This window comes from Erpetoichthys calabaricus, chromosome 4 (assembly GCF_900747795.2).
Source record: "Erpetoichthys calabaricus chromosome 4, fErpCal1.3, whole genome shotgun sequence".
NCBI lineage: Eukaryota > Metazoa > Chordata > Cladistia > Polypteriformes > Polypteridae > Erpetoichthys > Erpetoichthys calabaricus.
This window is the reverse complement of record NC_041397.2, coordinates 248,934,313-248,955,982: the sequence shown is the minus strand read 5'-3', so window position 1 is coordinate 248,955,982 and position 21,670 is coordinate 248,934,313. Positions and strand designations below refer to the sequence as shown.

General features: G+C 38.1%; 1 protein-coding gene across 2 annotated transcripts in view; it reads right to left on the bottom strand.

Moving 5' to 3' along the window:
• LOC114650755 (neuronal PAS domain-containing protein 2-like) overlaps window positions 1-21,670 on the bottom strand; it is a 285,173-nt gene that overhangs the window by 149,871 nt on the left and 113,632 nt on the right. For both annotated transcript variants that reach the window (XM_028800579.2, XM_051926184.1), the window contains exons 3-4: window positions 17,450-17,598; window positions 14,197-14,288 (exon numbers count right to left, since the gene is read on the bottom strand). In XM_028800579.2, the coding sequence (XP_028656412.2) occupies window positions 14,197-14,288; window positions 17,450-17,598 (241 nt within the window). The remainder of the gene's footprint in view (window positions 1-14,196; window positions 14,289-17,449; window positions 17,599-21,670) is intronic.

The following is a 21,670-nucleotide window of genomic DNA, read 5'->3' as shown; positions in this document are numbered from 1 at the left end:
ATTATTTAGTTATTATTATGATAACTTGTACAATATTAAAAAAACTTTGATTTTTTGGCATATGCCAACAATTGTTTAATGTGTGAGGTGTATATATGACAATATTTGATATTAGATGTGTGTGTTTTTAAGTATTGTTTCAAGTAGTGTATTGGAATCTCATTGTATGTGTTATGCAATGAAAATAAAGGTACCATATCTTATCTCTAGGGCTGATCACTATTCAAGGAGTTGATGTTGAGGTGGTGCACTAATACAAATACTTGGGGGTCCACATTAATGACAAGTTGGTCTAGTGTCAGAACACAAAGGAACTATATAAGATGGCAGAGCAGTCTCTTTTTCCTGGGGGACTGCATTCCTTTAATGTAGGAAGTGGCATCCTTCACATCTTCTATAACTTTGTGATGGCTAGTGTGATTTTCCACGTTGTGGTGTGCTGGGCAGGTAACATCACTTAAGTGAGGCTCACCAAATCAACAAGCTAAATAAAAGGGCAGGCTTAGTTATGGGACCCGCTCTGGAAGCCCTGGAGGTTGTAGCAATGGAGAGAATTAAAACAAAACTGTGTACCATTATAAACAATGAAGCACATCCTCTCTCAGAAACACTAACAATGAGGACTTCCAGCCAATGAATTAGTCAGCAAAAGTGTGTCAAGAAACACTACGGGGTCTCCTTCATACCAACAGCCATACACCTGCATAATGCCTCACTGGGACTGTGACAGCCAAGTCAGAAGTTTTCTTTCTTTTGAATTTTCTTGCTTCATGGTTTTTCTGGCATGTGTTCAGACCAAATCAAGTGTGTATTTTTATTTATTTATTTATTTATCTATCTGTGTATTTTTTTTATTTAAAGAGCCTCTGTAAAAAGCCAAATTTCCTCCTGGGATAGTTATATCTATTAATCTATCTATCTATATCACCATTTGTTTCAATGTCCAAGAAATCCAGCAAAATTAAAGAAAATTTGAGAGAACAGAAAGAGACATAATTGACAGTTTTAACAAATTTTAGGCAAGTCCATAATAAATGCCACAAAGTCATATTGAGAGTAATGGCATCTATAGTTTGTTTGAAATTGAACATTTATGTATACAATACATCTACTATATAATACAGTCCGTGTGTGTGTGTGACTGTGAGTCTAGTACCTCCAAGCAATCTGAAAGGTCAGTTCGACTCTGCCAAAAGTTGATTCTACAATAAAATAAAATAAAAATAAAAAGAGGAATAACCTTGGAGGTCAATCATCACCCCGAAACCAGATAGTAGATATCAAATAGTATATGTGTACCAAATTTCAGGTTAATAGGTCAAACGGTTTGCGAGCTAAAGGTGATTTAAAATCTTGGACAGACAAATGAACAGCCACGGTAGTATATTATATATAAAGATTATATAGGTATAATATATGTAACATATATTATGTAGTACATATGCATATATATCATACAATACCAGTACTGGAAAAATAAAGAAAACCCCAAATATGAAAATAGTATATATTTAAATTACCGGAAGTAAATGTTAGCTTTCAATTGTCGCCACCCATTCCCTTAGCACTCACTCACGACACAATCAGAACTTCACGGGGAACCCTCTCACCCTAATTTCTTTGAAGCGATCTGGACTTCATGAGGGACCACCCCTTATCCCTTTGACATGATTTGGACATCACAGCTATTAAGAGGTAAACAGTGTGTACTGCAGTGCACCAGGGAGACGAGCAATTGTGTGCCGCACAAGGGAGGTTGCAGTTGGAGGGATTTGGAGTTACTTGTTATTCACTTCAGAAGCTTTTTGGTACTGGTACTGTGGACTAAAAGCTGGTCAAAAGTTTAGCATCAACCAACACTAATTTGCATATACTCGTATGTTCTTTTTACCTTAGTGTGAGGCACAAGCTGGGAGCATGGACAAACCATGGGGAATAAAATGATGAAAAATTAGGAAACTAAATGAGGGACTAAATCAGAGTATGTTTCACTTTATTTTCAGAACTGTACTGGAAGCATGCACCAAACTACATGCCTCTGTGGTCATTTCCATGAAAACAGAAAGAGAGAAATGTTACATCTAGTCACATGACTATGGTCCATCCTCTATAATTCCAGTTTATGTTTCCCATCTGCTAAATGAAGGTCTTTGCCATGACAGCCAAAGGCATTGTAGGAAATGACAAGGCTAAAAGTCTTCAGAAAGACTTATCTTTACTGTTTGTTATAAGATGTAGGCCATAATTTTAAACTGGCACGAGCTACTACTTGATTACCAGCTTTGAATTTGCAACATCTGCTTATTACAAGTACCTAGGAAGGGAAACAAGCAGGATCACCACACCATGAGATGAAAAGTAAATACTCATCCAGGACAACTGAAGCCTAGAAGTTTCTAGAGGGGCCTGACCCACTGCTGAGACAGCCAGCAAGGGAGACAGAAGAGGAAAGATGACAAGCAGAAGTTAATTTCAAGTTCCCCGAGTAATGCTGTTAAGAGACTATGCAGCTGGCCCTACTGACCCTGTCATTTTGGACAACTTGATAATTTGGGGTTACGAGGAAATAATGAGGTGCAATTATAGCCTGGGGTTTCTGTAGCCAAACAAAGGCCTGAGAAGTGTTTGTGGAGCTCAGCCTGAAATGAGCCCAATAGAGGGGCTAAAGTCTCCTGTAGTAACAGATTGGGAAGAAAATTGTGCAGCAAGGGCTCAAAAAAAAATAACAAAGTCTTGCACTTGTCCTCCCTATTTATTATTAGTTAAATTTCATCCATCCATCCATTATCCAACCCGCTATATCCTAACTACAAGGTCATGGGGGTCCACTGGAGCCAATCCTAGCCAACACAGGGGGCAAGGCAGGAAACAAACCCCGGCACAGGGCGCCAGCCCACCGCAATAGTTAAATTTCAAATTAACATAAATAGAACAGTTTCGAGTGGACAGATGCCAATTGGACACTCTGCATTTCATTTGCACGGCCAATGTTTAACTATTTGATTGCTTTTTTTCTAACACTCGCACAGTTTCTTCAACATGTTATTTCAGCCCTCCTGTGTCTACCATATCTCTTTCAAGCTTTGGTTTAAGTCACTAACAGACACACAGAACTGTAGGACTATAACAACTAGCACAATGCCAGGAGGTTATTTATCAACTTTTGTACTGCTGTCTTGATCACTTGACCTAAATCAACATTCCAATCACAAACAACAGACTTTCTAGCCCTTGTTAAGTTTAGTCTAATGCCTGAGCACACCATCCAGGGTTGGTAACTGACTAGTGCCTGGAACTGCCTTGACAGCATTCAGCTCCCATGATCCTGAACTAGAATAAGTGGACTTGAAAGTGTATAAATGAATAGATATACAGTAGGTTAATGAAGCTTACAGGAGGAGGAAGAAGAGGCATTATGGACCAGTGATGGAATGGAATGTCTTCTAAACCCATGTGGGTGTCTTTTAGAATTTTGTTTTAATGTAAGTAGCCTTCTTATCTAATTCTGACAATTGGTTGCAATATTTTAACATGATATAAAGTTACAACTTACTGATCTATGATTACTAGGATCCATTTAAACTTCTTTGTTTTGGGCTTTTTCTCATACAGGAAAATGAACAGCTGATACATAACGCTTTCCATTTCTTTGAACTCTACTGATCAGATCTTATCACGTCTAACAGTCACATTTATTTTTAAAGCATCTACTGCCTAGGGCTCTAGAACATCTGGTTAAAAATTCTTAAATACCTGGCTTATTTTTATAGGTGTTCAAAAGATTAAAGACTACATTTCATCATGTCATGTTTGATGTGAAGTTAGCTTCCAACTGCTTTTCCCTCCTTGCTAATATATGCTGACCAAGCCCATAGCATTAACCCATGACTAGAATAAAATAAGTAAGTTACCCCAATATTTGAAAAGTACACTCATACTGATTTAGGAGAATTGATACTCAGGTAGGGCGGCACGGTGGCGCAGTGGGTAGCGCTGCTGCCTCGCAGTTGGGAGACCTGGGGACCCGGGTTCGCTTCCCAGGCCCTCCCTGCGTGGAGTTTGCATGTTCTCCCCGTGTCTGCGTGGGTTTCCTCCGGGCACTCCGGTTTCCTCCCACAGTCCAAAGACATGCTGGTTAGGTGGATTGGCGATTCTAAATTGTCCCTAGTGTGTGCTTGGTGTGTGGGTGTGTTTGTGTGTGTCCTGCGGTGGGTTGGCACCCTGCCCGGGATTGGTTCCTGCCTTGTGCCCTGTGTTGGCTGGGATTGGCTCCAGCAGAGCCCCGTGACCCTGTGTTAGGATTCAGCGGGTTGGGAAATGGCTGGATGGATACTCAGGTAGAGGATTAATAGAGGAAAAGCCCAGAGGGCGACAGATTGCTTTTTCACTTGTGTCGTATACACTCCTTACCGTCAGTCTTCCTTGTATATTTTGTGACATTTAATAAAATACTCTCCCTAACTCTTTTTTGATCTCTACTGCACTCTTTTTAGGCATGGGTGGTTGTCGGTAACTGTTAAGTTAATTTACCCTCCAAAGCCAACAATTCAATCAATGCGGAAAATGAGACAAGAAGAACTGGAAGTAGTTTTAGTGAGAAAAAAACAATGCACTTCTGGCCTTTTCAAGAGACAGGCCTTTTTTTTTTACAGTTGAATGTGTTTTTCAATGAGTTGATCAATTTAAAAGGCTTACTTTACCACTAACATTAAATAAAGCAAAATCACCAGACATAAAAAAAGAACACCATGGAATTGTTTTTGTTGTCAAGGAAACTAAAGCTTAAAGTGAGATAAACAATTGAGACCCCCTGCAATGAATTCTGCTTAACCCTGTACTACAAGTGGAAAGATGGTGAAAATGTAATGAGCAGTTACAAAAGTAAAATTCTAAGGAAAATGTGTCATCCATTCATCCCTTCACTGAACCCACTTTATTCATTTTTTACATAGATAAGTAAATACAGAAACTCAACCTGCAGCCTTCTTTGATAACTGTAATGAAGAATAATATGCTAAAGTTGATTAGATGCATGAAAAAATGACAGATGACAAAAGAGTGAAAAGAATTTTCAGAGGAGAATCTGATGATACAATGACAGGGATGAATAAGAAAGATGGCTAAATGATGCCAAAGATGTCTGCAAAATAATGGAGGAGGATGACAAGGCAGAGACGCGTGGGTGATGGTGAACATACGATTTCATTTGGTATGTCTTCCATTGCCTTTCATATCTATAGCCACATTTTTAGTCTGAAGGTTTTCAATTCTTGCATATACTGATTGCCTCAATGATGCCTTGATTAAAGAGTGGTGCTGCTTGCCTTGCGGCTCCAGCAACTGAATTGTGGGTTTATCACTTCCTGGGTAAAATCAACATGCTTTCATCACTGTGTGGATGCAGGTCTTTCTCCCAGTTTTGGGGTTTTTCCTCTCACAGCCCAAATACATGCAGGTTAAGTTAGATTAAATGACTGATGAGGGTTGCTTTGAGTGTGCCGCTCTGCTCAAAGTTGGTTCCTGTCTTGTGCCCAATGACTCAGGCACAGGCTTCAGCCCCCCAACCTACAGTTTGATGGGGAAACAGTGAGCTAGTGATGTATGCAGGCCTTAAGGACATTTAAGATACTTTTAACCTGCATAATCATTAATGCCCAATGCCAAAAAAACAACTTAAAATCGACTTGTTCAGGAAGACATTTAACTTACCCTGACATTCTGACCCTTCTTTCAGTTCACCATCTTTGTCCAGGTGCTCTAGATGTTTTGCATTTGTATCACAACTTATGTTATTTGTTCAAGGTTTTCTTATAGTATTTATACATCTTGTATTTTTATTCTGGTATTTTTGTCTCTTACTATAATTTAAAGCTTTGGATTTCCTTTATTTTTCTTTATTTAGTGTATTATTTTTGTATCCAATATTGAATATCCCCTGTTGTTCATTTTGGAATTCTGTGAAGCATGTTGAGCATAGGAAAGGTGCTATATAAATAAAATGTATTACTATTATTATTATTATTATTATTATTATTATTATTGAGTATTGGGAAAAGCACTGCTTCTCTCTGGTGTCTAGTAAAAGGTTTCATGACCCAAGGCACATTTCGTATCTGTTATCTACAGTATATATACTCTGTACAATTCTGGTGGAAATTTTCCCTCAATCAACACATACAAGGTATTCCAGTTCATTGCAGTGCAGTCTCATACACACCGGGACAATCACACATATGTTTTTATGACAAAAAAAAAAAACATACTACCTGTAGAAAAATCTACACAAGCATGGGGAAAACATGCCGATTTCATGCAGAAAGTGACAAGGCCAGGATTCAAAACCAGTCATCTAAAGAGGTGAGGTGGCACCACTAACTAGTTTGCCCCCGTACAGCACCTATACTTTAAATAATGAAAAATAAAAGCTATCGAATTAGTGATTTGGTAACATGCCCTTCACATTTCCTGTAACTGTCTCTCCCTTCACAAAAGGTAAAAATGTTTTAATTAGATCTTCAGTGTCTGAAAAAAAATCAATAGTTCAGTGGGTGTCTTAGCATATCGTGTTCTCTTCTCACAGCCCAACTGATGTGAAGCCTCAGTGAATGACAAGCTGTCTGGAACAGGCAGGGACATTTTTGCTTTCTTTCATCATTTAGCCACTGATAGGACCAGATGGCCATGCAGAAATAAGCTCCTGCAGTGTGGGAAAGATTTTAACAAAATTACACCTGTAGGTAAACTGGTTTAAATTCAGATTAAGACAGTGATAACAGCCTGCATGAGCCCTGCCTAATTTGGGAGTGCACCTGTCACACAGTTTAGTTTGTATTTGTATCTCAGTACCCAGTCTCTGCATTAGCAGCTAATGTAGAAATAAAAATAAACATTGTAAAAAAAAAGATGAATTTAACCATAACACAGCCAGATGAATCCCTGACAAAGGGGTAATTGTAGTGAAAAAATGCATGGATTTGGATTTGTGTCACTAAAAAAACATTTTTCCTTGATAAATAAAAAAACTTGCACAATGAGCAATAATTCATTTGTATTTGAGTTTACATTCATATATTTATTTGCACTGTGGCTTATACATCCAGTTGTTTCAATGTTTCTTCTGAGCTGCTAGGCCATGCCACTTGGGAAGGTTCCATGCACGGAGTGCAGCAGTATAAATATGCGTGGTGTTCTAAAGATTCAATAATTGACGTTCATTTATATAGCTGACACTTGTGGGACTCAAAAATCTCAACTACCGAGTAGAACCGTAGACAATGGAGACTGAAACAGAGACCTCGTGCTTAGATGTTTAACAGTTCAACTGGTAGGCCACATGCATGGCATACTCGGGCAAAAGAACTTCAGTTCTCCATCTGACCCGGAAGTGTTGGCAAGTCACGTGGGAAGAACAGAAGCACTTCCGGGTCAGGCACTATATAAAGGACTGCTGAAGACCCAGCAAGAGAGCCAGAGTCGGATGTAGGTGGACAAAGCTTGCTGGGAGGTGTGGAGGAGAGATTTATAGAGAGAGTATTGTGTGTTCTATTGATTATGTCCTTGTTTATTGATGGCTGTGGTGCTAGAGAGGCACTATTTAAAGAAGAAAAATATTAAAATACTTCTTAGTGCTTTTAACCTGTGTCCTGTGTCTGTTGGGGTTAAAGGAGCAATAGCGACCCCTAGCGTCTTACAGTATTTTATTTAACATTGGTAATATAATAAAACTGGTAATTTTACAATGTGTTTCAGGATCAGGTGAAAATGTATTTTAAGAGCTAATGTTCAGTTTGGTTTTAGTTCAGTTACAATTAAGTTTTTTTTTCCTTTATACTATTAAGTCATTAGTTAGTGAAATTCACCAAAGCATTTTTCAGAGTAAATATATACTGTGTACAGCGCCTCATGACAGCTTTTGAGGCCAACATGACATCACAGAACTGTAGCAGCCAATGTTGGATGGGCACTATAATGCTGATCCAAGTAGTGTGCTAAAAATTTGCAGAAAACTTCTGAATACATTTAACACAAAACGCACACACAGGAGGAAGCTGGGAATGCATCAATGTATTTGTGTCTTAAAGGTAATGCCTTTGTGTATGGATTTGTAACAGCCTTATGTGTAATGCTAAGCCTACATCTTTAATAGTATTACCCAAAGTGCTGTGTAGTTAATAACGAAAAAAGAAGGAGCGAAGAATCCATCGTGCTTCAGTGTTGTGCTTATTTACCAGTAGCGGCTGTGAACGAGCAAAAGTATTAGGGGGAAAAAAAAACAAACAAACTGAACTTTTTGGTTCGAGAGAGACGATAATTTTATCTTGGAGAGACACAGTGCACAGGGGTTAGCACTGTTGTCTCACAACTTGGGTCACAGTTTTGGCCATAATAATTGGTCCATCATATAGCAGACATTTCAAAAGATTATGGCACCAATATAATTCACTCAAAACTAGTTCAGTTTCTGCTTCCTTGTTAACTTGAATGCATTTCACAGAGTTAACAAACATTTCCATGATTTTCCCAAAGTTGAGGAGAAGCGAATCCAGTGGGGTTTACTCCTCTCTTATCATCAGTAAGTTTAACAAACACGGCTCATGACAACATTGACAGTGAAAGTGCTTAGAAAGTGGTGAATGCATCAACTGTTAGAGTTTTTCATTAAAATGAAGTGTAAAATGGACAAATACTAAGAAGAGGAAATCATTTTGTTGGGCACTGTTTTAGTAAGGTACAGTAGCTTATTGCTTGTGCTTTATAACTGTCATAACAGTGTTCACTACACAAATGGTGCTTCAGACTGAGCTCTTCCTACTAGTCTTTAAAACAAATCTAGAGACTTTGCATCTCAGCAGACCATAAATGTACAACAGCATAACTCACAGTCAGAAATCCAAGGGAAACACTAAGTCAATTTGTTTTCTGAAGGCCTCTGGGATTTCTGAACCCCGGAACCTTCTTTTATATTTAAAACAGCAAAGCGTTTCTTATTAATTTTGGGCTACCTCACCACTGTATTTTCTAATTGAGAACCTTGGGTGCCTTCTAATGCCCTGGGAAAATAAAACTTGCCACAATCATCTTATTCTGGTGCCCACACAGGTTTCCAGGTAGTTCGTTTTACAAAAAAACTTGTGGTGGTGCAAAAACAAAATACAAAAAAAAAAACTGCAGTGATGATTGGAGAGCCCCCGTTAATGTCCATTGCACAAAGAGCCTCTTCCTTTACCTTATGCCATCTCTGTAACCTTACTACACCCAACAACCTTTTTTAAAAGCACTGTAGTCAAACCACCTACTGCACTCATTGTACGCTTAGTGCATTTGCAAGCTTCAAATGGCAAATTAATTCATTCATTCATGCAATCTCAAATTCGCTTAATCCAATACAGCCAATCCTGGCACATAAGGCAGGAACTGACTGGTCCATTGCAGAAAGACACACACACACATACACACACACACACGCAGGCGCGCGCAGTAGCATTGGGGCCAATTTGGCAACTCTAAGCCAATTAATGCAACCTCCTCATTCTCAGAGGGAATGCGAAACCTTCACACAGACAATGCCCGAGTACTGGCAATATTTAACAGAGAATAAGAAGTGAATGTGAAGACTGTGACAAACAATGTGCAGGATTCTAACAGCCTTCCATAAGTTGTAGTAATCAGTTTTGAAGGTAGCACTTCAAATTATTTGTTGTAGTTAACCTTCTAATATAGAAGAAAAAAATAAAACCCATACTGAACACACAGACTTCAACATGATGTACTTGAAAGCCCATATAGTGGCAAGCGCATCAAATAATAAGGTTAATGTGGGCCAATATTTTTCACTGGCCTTTACACAAATATTCACATTAATAAAATACAATTTGTTTTTTCTAAAAATTAATCTGCAAAACTTTTGAAAGTATCTTGTAGACATTATTCTATTACTAATCAATGTTTTTTAAATTATTGGTTAATTAATTTTATTAGGAAAAGTATAAAATCAAAAAGTGAATAAAGTCCCTATCTCACCTGCATTTCACTGATGCCCCCCAGACCATACCACATACGGAGATGGCATGGTTTACACATCCTCGTTACAACAAAATAAGAAGTTTTTAATATAAGTTTTTAATAACTGGTTTTTCAAAAGTTGATACATTGGATGGAGAAGAGACATTATTACAAGCTGCTGAAAGTTCTAAAAGAAATAAGTTGTAAAATAAGTTCCTCCAGGAATCTACTAGACATTGGTCTGGTCTTGAAGCTTTTGTAAGTTAATTTGTATCTTATTACAGGTCGACTCTTACAATTTGTGGGTTTATGATTTGTGGATCTGTCTATTGACAGGTTTAGCATCAATAATGAACTCAAAACAATTTGGAGAGTTTTGAGATCTATTGTGGAAAACCACAGACAACGCTGTAGCAGCAACACTTAAATGGACTCCAAATTCTATCAACTCCGGGAGTACCGTGTCATTAAGCAGCTTTGTCAGTAGCCACGAGAGCTGCTAGGTGATAGATAAGGATGCAAGCTTTAAATGTGGATCATAAAAAGTGTGCTTCACTGCACAACTGGATTACAATTACACTCATCAGTAGATTACAGTTTTCTTGGAATTTATTTCTTGTCCTATAGCCTGCTTGTTCATGTGATTTCATCTGGATTGGAAAACATCTTCTTCTGAGACCCTTACCAGCTTCTAAAAATCTACACATATATCGCCATCTTGGTAGGACAAAACTTTCAGGAAGCTTTTCACACCACTATCATCAGCATGTGCAAAACTTGACTGTGTTGTGAGTTTATCATTTTGTGCTTTTTTCTTTGTTTTGGATTTGTTTTCTATCAGTAATATTAATAATTTTTGTCGATCACTACAATAAATGTGAATACAAATTTTGTAAAAAGTTACAGTTCACTAAAGAACTGCTGAAGTACACATTTTGTCTGGGGGAGGCCACAGATCTTTTTCTCTGCAGCCAGTATCACACAAGTGATTTGCTTGCACAGTGATAGTTCTGTCCTGCACTTTTCACAACTTTTTGAATCTAATTTAGTGCATTGTGGTGGACCGCCAGGGCCCTTACCCAGCCAGGATGCCTCGATCATGGAAGGACCAGGGGAGAGAGCTTATTCCAGACACTGTCTCCCCCGGAATGCTTAGAGGGCAGCCCTTCTACTGGCTTGCAGTGGGTCCACGGTTTTGGAGCATGCAAGCCCAACCCTGCTGGGGCCCATGGCCACCACCAGGGGGCACCTGGACCTTTGCTGAGCCCTATTTAGCAGCACTTCCGCTTCACCCAAAAGTACTGCCGGAAGAAGCACATTTGACACCTGGAGTCTTTCCGGGTGTCCTATAAAAGGAGCCAACCACCACTACTTGGGAAGCCAGAGTCGAGAGGAGGTGGACGAAGAACGCTGGGAAAGGATTGAAGGCTGAGAAAGAGAGAAGAAAAGGACTGGGCTTTGGTGCTGTTTATTTGTGCTGTGCTGCTGTGGGGAGCAAAAAAAGTGCTTCCCACGTGAATAAACATGTGTTGTGTGGCTAACTCATGTCTCTGCCTGTCTGTGTCGGGGCAACTGGATCACCCCTGGTTTCCATAGCGTATATGCAAATTTTTGATTTTGTAGGGGTTCTGTGCCCGTATCCTGCTTCAATCACAAGGGATAACTGTGTATAAACAAGTGATTCTGCAGTCTTCATATGTATGTTCCAAATTTCCTTCACATTTATGCTGTGTTCCATACATAAGGCACTGAAATTCCCAAAAACTGGAATGGATAAATAAGGGTAAGAATTATTAATACCGGGGTCTGGTATTAAAAATAAGAATTGTTTTACAAGAGTGCTTCCTTGAGGATTTCCAACTGAGGACAGAACATGGTAGAAAACAACTAAAGTGTTTGATATTCACAGCGAACAAACACAAACTTTAATAATGGAAGCAAACTCGATAGGAACGTTTCCACCTAAACATGTTGTGGATTGAATGGTTTCAGAAATTTAAGGCTTCTACCTTATTAGATATTGTATACTGTACATTCTGATCATTCTAATTGTTTAGTGGGGTTCAACCATTTGCCTACCCCAAAATTTTAGCAAACTTCAGTCCTTCTCACTTTCCCAGACTTTGGCCACAATCAGCCTCTGCCATTGAGCTCTGACCTGAACGCACTTCATGACTTCAAACTCAATGAGCAAATGGCGGACATTTATACACAAGTCTAGGATTAAGACTCGTCCTATAAATTCCTGAAAACCATCAGGACACTTTGTCCTCTGGAGGCCTCAAGGTTTCATGCACCCTGAGCCCTGTTTCACACTTTAAACACTAAGCTCCCATTTTTAATTTTAGGCTGCTTTCCTATCTGCCTTTACAGTATTTTATTCTAGTGAACTGGGAGAATAAAACTTGCCCTCCTTCTCTTCCATGACGCCATATTTAAACCAGTGCTCACTGGAATTTTCATGTACAGCTTATCTTTTTGTGGCACCCTTTACAGGAGGACTCATATTTAAATCAATGTTGGTGTTATCCGTCTTCACACTGCTTCTCACAGTTACAAATCTGTTTATAGTGCCAATCTCATTGCTGCTGCTGCAGCTCTATTGCCAGAGGTGTGTGTTAACATAGTGTTATTTAAAGTTTTATTTAAAGAGGAGCCAGTAAACACACACACACACACACACACACACACACACACACACACTCACACAGCATGGAGGAAAGCAAACAGCAAAAGACAGAAGAAAGTGATGAAAACAGGTGGAAGAGGAGGGAGCAAGTCCCAACCAGCACTCGACTGGTATGAAGCCAGTTTCAGATAAAAGATCTGTAAAAATTAACCATTCGGACACAGAGAGTTCAATAAGTACAACATTATGGAAAGAAGCCTTGGGGACTTCAGGAGAGGCCAGGTCAGTGTATATGAAAAACAAGAGGCTGAAGGCAACTTAGCTGTGATGGTAGCAATCTTTGTGGACCTGAAAGGGTGTGTAATGGCATACTGATAACATTTGATCAGCACTAGTCTGAACTGTTAAATGGTGTCACTGTGTAATGGAGACATTTGAAAAATGGCATAACTCACTATTAAATAAAAAAAATGCGTTAGTGATCATTCTTTGACCATGACATCAGTCTTGCTACACTGCAACTAATTTAGGCTACGTAAAGTTGTTTACCCAGAGCTCAGAAGTATTATTACAGGAATGAAAATAATCAGTTTACACCATCTTCAACTTCACAGCAGATTTATGTTCAGTCCCACCTACAAAACCCGTTCTGAGCCAAACATCAGGTGCCTTTAAAGCACCTCACCTGAAACACATTTCAATAAAACTCTTCTGCAAAAATCCAATGACTGAAGTACCTAAATTCACGGTATTTATGTAACTCATTTTCAGATGGTGTTTAATATAAAATTTCCTGATGATCTTAAGGGTTACGATTTGATGCCCAGTTTTGATTTTCAGTCACAAAATGTCATGAAGTGTGTCTGAGTAAAGGTTTGAGTCCTGATAAAAGTGTGCACATTTTGCACTTTTACCTTGTTTTTTATCTCCAGGTATGTGTTTTCATTTTTTGTTGTACCTGTAAGGTAAAATGCATCTCTAAATTAGTTGGCTATGAATACATATATAAATAAATAATATAAAATATTTACTTGTTTGCAAAAAGTATAAAATATAAATAAATGTAGGTATGAGTATGAATATGCATCTGGCATCTATCCACCATTGATTTCCTCCTTATGTCAGATGCTGCCTGCATCAAGCGTCCATTGGATTTAGTGGGCTAAAAAAAACAGAATGGATAACGGACTACTCAACATTCTGTAAACGATCGTTCTTTCTCTCATTTAACTGCAGATTAAAACCAACTTGTACTCTACTTTCAGAAATACACAACATAAGACTTGGGTGTCCAGCTACAACAATTTTGGCGATTTTTACATTGACTTGTGAGAATCAAAACTAACACTTTAGAGTTTAATAAATGAAGATTAAAAGAAGATCATATAAAGATAGACTCCAGGCCCCTGTAAACCTAAATTGGATAAGTGGGTGTGAACATTGATGGACAATAGCACATGAGGTTCACAGTACGAATGACTAGTGGATGCATTGGAAACAAAATTTTGATAGACTAAGTCATTTAACAAATATGACCAAAGTTTACAGTGAAAAAAATCTTATACCTCCAACATAAGTTGAGTAAACTCCTCATTTCCAAGAAAGGAAGGCTTCCAGTCCTGCTTAACGTCAATAGCTTCTGTGTGGGATGATACATCTTTACAAAGCAGAAAAAAAAAAATCATAATTTTTTTGGCACTGCTCAATAAAAGCACTATGTGCATTAGATAAACCCTTGATCGATTCAACATGCACTAGGAAAAGCTTTTGAAGAGTCTCAGCATCTTAGCTATTAGCAGGCAAAGTAAAACAAAGAATCAGAAAGCAAACTATAGATATCTGAAAGATACAGCAGAATACGATTCACTGTGATTCACCTAAGCTTCTTTCTTTTAAACAGCAGTAATAGCATGACATCTCTTAAACCTGTCTTCATTTTGCACGACTTTTCTGTACTGAAGTGTAGCCTTCTTTTTGACATATTTTGGTGACTTGATGGCAATAACCAGGCTGGAATGCCAGTGGTATTTTTTCATTTCTAAAACTGCATTTTAGTATCTTCTATAATCTACTCTATATACTGTATATAAAATCCTAAGCCTAAAAGTGCAACGATTTTGTGCAACAATTTTTTGTGACGTTTTTATGTGATGTTTTTTGTCAAGCTTTATATCGGGCTTATTTTAAAACCTACATTTGGCATCATTCCTATCATACCTATCCTGTTTGGTATATGTTTGGTATCATTCTTTTCAGAATTTATCGAACTTTAATATGATGTTGTTAGATTTTCAGATTCTTATTCCATTTTTAAATTATAAACTATAAAATATCAAGAACTCACGTTCTGCGAGACAAGACTTTGTGCCAAGACACTTAACCACACCCGGGGCCAGAAATAAAAGACAAAGAGTAGGACAGCTGCTGTACAGGCTTTTAAATGTTTGAAGCGCCGTGTGAGATGCAGATCACGCAGCACGGCAGCAGCAGCAAGCCAGCAGCTGATCCAGCAAAGAGGAGGTAAAAAAAAACTGTATTTGTTTCCCATTGTATCACCGTTTAAGAGGGGGATTCGGAGGAGAGACCTCGTCTACTTGGGGTGTGTTCAGCCCCCCTTCTTCACAACATGAGCAGCAGAGACATGAAGTGGCTGGCGTGTACCGTTGGCTGGAGGGGTTGGTGAACGAAGCAATCAGGGGGTAACTCCCTAATATAATATAATATAATATAATATAATATAATATAATATAATATAATATAATATAATATAATATAGGCGGCACGGTGGCGCAGTGGTAGCGCTGCTGCCTCGCAGTTAGGAGACCCGGGTTCGCTTGGAGTTTGCATGTTCTCCCCGTGTCTGCGTGGGTTTCCTCCGGGCGCTCCGGTTTCGTCCCACAGTCCAAAGACATGCAGGTTAGGTGGATTGGTGATTCTAAATTGGCCCTAGTGTGTGCTTGGTGTGTGGGTGTGTTTGTGTGTGTCCTGTGGTGGGTTGGCACCCTGCCCAGGATTGGTTCCCTGCCTTGTGCCCTGTGTTGGCTGGGATTGGCTCCAGCAGACCCCCGTGACCCTGTGTTCGGATTCAGCGGGTTGGAAAATGGATGGATAATATAATATAATATAATATAATATTATGGTAAGATCTGTTTGTCCTATTCCCCAGTTTGGCTTTGCTGTGATTGGTCAGTTTGGCTTTGGTAAGTTGAGCAAAAGAGGATGTGTGAGTGAGTAAGCTACCCAAGCAGGAATAAAGGCATAAGAGGCATACTGAGAATCACCTTCAAATACTGAAAGTAGGAGGTGAGCAAGGCGCCTCAGAAATAACGAGTGCCCCTGGGAAGTAGGCTTTACAAGAATGCGCTCAACAGAGGAAATGCCAGTCAAGAAAGGTTCAGACACATGTGAGTAAAGGTGCAGAAGGTACATGAAGGGTGAGAAACCGAAAATATTTTTACAATTGTTATATTACTTGTCTTCAACAGGTAATGCAATTAGAATAATAGAATTAGGGTTGTGGGGAGCCAGGGCCTATCCCAACAGGATCAGGTACAGGCAGGAACAAAGTCTGACCAGGGTGACAATCAATGGCAGAGCTCAATCTCTGACATATTCATATAGAGCTGATTTAGAGTAACCTATTCATCCAAATTTGTAAATCTTTGCGATTTGGGAAGAAAAAACAAAGAAAAAAACTGAACTGAGAGAAAAACCCATACTAATACAGGGAGAGCATTCAGGCTCCATGTGTACAAGAACCAGGTGGATGATTTCAACACTGGATGCAGAATCCATGAGCCAGCAGCACTAAGCACCGTTACAATATCATTAAGAGTAACTGTGGTTGTGTGCGCGACTGTGCATGAGTGGGGCCTGTGATGGATGGGCAGCCTTTCCAGGGTTTTTTTTCTTCCTTGAGCCAGACTTGAGTGTGGAAAGGCTGCCCAACCATCACACGGCCCACTCATGGATGCTTGTGTACATGTTCTCTGAACACTCTCCCCACGCCGATGTAGGCAGTTCTCTTTGTATTTCATTATTCCTTCCACATCGCCTTTGGCATGCACATAATGTTATTTGGTGATTCCAAATCGATCCTGCTGAGAGCAAGTGTGTGTGTGTGCAAGACTAATCCACAAGATGCTCCATCTGTGGTTGGTTCTTGTCTTGTGCCCATGCTGCCAAAATGGGCTCCAGCCCACCAACAATACTGTTTTGGAATATTTTAGAAGTGTACCACATTGGTGATGTCAAGAGTGAGAGACACTGCAATGTAAAAGAAAATGTCAAAGAACACTTTACATCAATGATTTTTGGTGGTTTGAAGAAAGTAATGCTGGCTACTCCTGTTACATGTTTCTGAATTAACTGAAAGGCTGTATTGTCCAGTAAAAGAATAAAAGTGAGCCATTAGCTAAAACAGCAATATTCAATAAAAACGCAACAGAGCAGCTAATCCAAGAATGATGAATTAGAACTTCTGCAACTCACTTTCTTGTCACTATTGATATGTTTGCAACCCCTGGCATGTCTACACAAATAAGGTCAGTAAATTAGTAAATTTCTTTATAGATTACACGTTTACATAACACGCTCTTATGAAAGCAAGCAAAGAAAATGGTTAAATACAATTCTATAAAAATTTACAAAAAGAATGGCATCTGGCAGGAGATTTCACAACAATATCTGACCTGCTATTGTTCTTCTACAGTACACAAGGAAAGATGATAAGAAGCAAGAAATCTGTCATTTTTTTATAATGCATGATCAGCAAAGTTCCTCTTTATACAGCTTTTTAAAAAGACATTAAAGAGTTACCACTGTGTTTCTGTAAGAAGTCAATGGTCCGCTCCAGCACGGTGGTCTTGTCCATTTTCCGAGTGTTTCCTGGAAGCATGGTACTGAGCTCTTTGATGAGTACATTAAACTGGTCTCTCCGTTTCTTCTCTGACTTATTGCGTGAAGCCCTAGAATGTATTTTTAAAAGAATATACATATTTAGAACAATCAACTGGCAAACTGCTATCTAGCCACTAAAATCTAAGAATGTTTCTGATAATTTGCTTTTATTTTATTTACTGCTTGAACCAAACTGAAATTTACTTACTTTTTGATAACATCTATCCTCTTAAATCTCACTTCCATATGCATCACAATAGGCTACTGCTGGATATCAACTTGAAGTGAGTGTGTACAGCGCAACTCTTTATATATGTAAGCTGACTATTTGCTAAATAACCATTTGCATGTGTTTCTGCATGTAGAATATTTTGGTAATGCATTGTTAATGAAAATTAAAATTTTTTAATGCATCCTCTATTTACCATGAGTATAAATTTAAAAATATCTATTAAGAAGACATAATTACTCGCTTGTGTGTTCTTCCATTGTTTGTGAGTTTCTCCTGTCTGCCTAGTGCTGCTTGCAGTGGGGGTCAGCTTTGGCACCCAATGAATCCTGCACTTGAAAATCACATACAAAAATAGATGGAGGAACGGATGCTTAATGACAGCAAGGCAGACAATGTGACAACAGATGTTTTTTGTACTGCAGGTGTTCATTCACCATACACATGCACATACAATGCAAAATGAAAACACTTATTAAGAAGACACTGAAATATAAGCACTTTATGTCAGATCTGCTTTCATGTTTGGTAAAAAAAAATGCACATTAACTACTATTTCACATCAAGCTTCACAACCTCCTCTCCAGAAATGGTAAATATTGATTCACTGTTTTTGTCTGTTTTTTTACTAGTGCTGGTTATGAGGAGGCATTGAGTGTCTCAAAAGTAGTACAAAGTAAGAGCAGGCCGTGAAACATGGAAAAATAAATGAAAATTAGTATCTTACAAGTAAATATAACTGATTTAAGACAGTCATTACTCCATTTCCTAGCACACACATCGTCAAAGAATGTATTGATTCATGGTCTCTACAACAATTTTTGCAAAAAACAGGCTATTAAGCCCAACAAGCTTGCCAATCCTATTCACCTGATTTCTTCAAAATAACATTAAGCCGAGGTTTGAGGGTTCCTAAAGTCCTAATCTCTACCATACTCATGTGTAAATTATACCATGTCCATGAATCTGTGTGGGAAGAAAATCTTTCTAACATTACTGTAAAATTGGTTATTAATAAGTTACCATCTCTATCCCCATGTTTTTGTTTAAGAATGTATTTTAAAGTAATAGTTTGGATCCACTGTACTAATTGCCTTCATAATTTTAAACAATCAAGTCAACTCATAATTTCTTTTTGCTTATTCTGAAAGGTTCAACTCCTTCAGTCTCACCTCAAAGCTCATACCTCTTAGAATCAGCCTAGTCGCTCCCCTCTAGACTTTCTCTAGCACTGCTGTGTCTTTTCTGTAATATGGAGAACAAAGGTGTACTATACACAGTCCTTCAGGCGAGGCCTCAACAGTGTGTTATATATCTTAAGCATAACCTTCTTTGACTGTACTCTACACATCACGTTATATAACCTAACATTCTGTGGATGTGGATTTGATGAGTCCACAATAACTCTTACATCATTTTCAGTTTTGTGTATTCAAATGTAACATTTTTACTTCCTACATACTTTTTACATTTACTTACATTAAATTTCATCTGCCACAAATGCTCCCAAGGCTGTATGCTGTCAAAGTCTGTCTATAATGATTTAGCTGATTCTAAATTATCTACCATTCTAAATAGTTTGGTATAATTTTTAAACTTAACCAGCTTTTTAATTTTCCAGATCATTTATGTACAATAAAAGGAACTGTAACCCCAGCACTGACCCCTGAGGGAGACCAATTTTAACATCACCTAATTTTGACAAAATTTCTATCACTATAACTTTTTGCTCCCAGTCAATTTTACAAAATGTACACACTGTTACTTGAATTCCACATCTTTTAATTTGATCAGTAGACTCTCATGTTGTGCTTATCAATATCTTTCTGAAATTCAAGATAAATAATATTATATTCATCTCTCTGCTTGTATGCTTTTGTTTGTTTTATTTTTAAACTCCAACACATTAGTGAAACATATTCTCCCTGTCTAAACCCATGTTGACTGTTTGCTACTACACGTCTTCTTGCCATTCGATGCTTGATCTTCACCTTTATTATTGGTGAATTTCTCTGTGATGCATATTAAACTTACTAGACTACGCTTACTTAGATCACCAGTTTTATGCAATAAGATATTTGCTGGCCACCAGTCCTGCAGTGCAGACTGGATTTAAAAAAAAATACACATCAAGTGTCTTTATTTGTACTTAAGCACAGTTTCTTAGTTTTTGAATATGTGCTATGCCAAAACAATGTGAAATATTTTATATTATGGTTACAAGATCCTAATGGTTCAATCAAGACAATTAAGGAAAATTAGACAATTAATACAACTCATCATTCAGCTACAAAATCTGCCCATTGGTGAATGCTCTGTTAATAAAAGACTTTTAGTTAATAAAATTAAAGCTATTTGCACAGTGGAGAGAGTCGTGACTTCAATATCAAATGTATCAAAAATGACTAATCTATGTTTGCCAAGATCTATTAGATGTAGAATATCCAATTTTAATTGCAACTATCCGTAACAGTAAAAGCCTTCAGTATATTATTTTAAACAATCACAATATGCACTTATAGAAAATTTATAACTGACAAGTAGCCTGTGGTGAAAACCTTACATTTGGTGAATAAAAAAGGTTACTTGTGCACTGTGCCAGTCAAAGCCCATTTGGAGCCTTATGTGACCGGTGCCCCATGGTGCCCAAGGCAGGTAGTAAGTACTAAACTTCAACAACCTACTGCCTCAGTGTCCTTCCATTGCATACATAAATGGCACTCCTCTGTGTACATACTGCAGACTTTAAAGGCCACGTGTCCCTTGGTATCCAGAGTGCATGTCATTTAACATTCATAAACGGCAGCCTCAATGGATTGACTTGCTCAGGCTATAATTACCATTTCAAATTTTTTTGGTGTGGGCATTCTGTGCCATCCCTGGCAAGATGCTACCCTGGGTGGCTACCCATGTCACTCATATATAAATTAGCCACTGCATATGCAAGCTAAATGTTTAGCTTTGAAATACGATTATAATCTGTAAGGATCTGACTTTCTTTTAGTTTATCTAGGTTTATTGTGATTTCATTTTATATATTTTTGGTCCACTTGTGGTTTTGGAGAAGGTAGAATCTCATTTTTTTTACTTATGTAAATGTCCAAATTCATCGAAACATGTTAAGTTATTTTCACAGGCTGTCGCTGTACCATTTTGAATTTTATGAGCGTCACCATTATGTGGTTTATTCACCTTTGCCACGCATTGACATCTGAGGACAACTGGAACTGCACAATGCATAATGTCACTGTCACAACAGTAAAAATGTCAGCGTTAAGTACTTTGGTCATTTAAGATGTTGAATACAACTCAATTCAAATCCATAATGTACTTTCTAGATTGTTCAAGGCTTACAATTTGCTTATTTCTGTTCTTAAACTACAACTTTGTTTAGTGTTTGTGGATTGATATACTGATGAAAAAGATTTCCTGGCTTTTGTACTATTTTTTGACCATGTTTTACCAACTGGTCCCTTTTCATTTTGCCATTTCTCTCTAAAATAGAACAACACTGAGCAGTCAAGAACATTCAGCTGCTTCCAAATCTCTGGTTTCCTGCTGGTTCTTGAAGACCCACCTCTTTATAAAACACCAAGGAGTTGCATTACCTTTCCACCATATCTAACCTTGTCTAACTTGGATTTTGTTAGTTTGTCACCTGCAGTGCTAAGTCTGTTGTATTTCTCAGTTGCCTGATTAGAATATTTTAGAACATTAAAACAATCTAGACAAGAACAGGCCATTCAGCCCAACATATCTGTTCCTATTCAATTATTTCTTCCAAAATAACATAAAGTCTTACTGTCAACCACACTACTTGGTAGCTTATTTCAAGTGTCTGTGGTTCTCAGTGTAAAGAAATACTTCTTAATGTTTTTGTGAAATCTACACTTAACAAGTATTCAACTGTG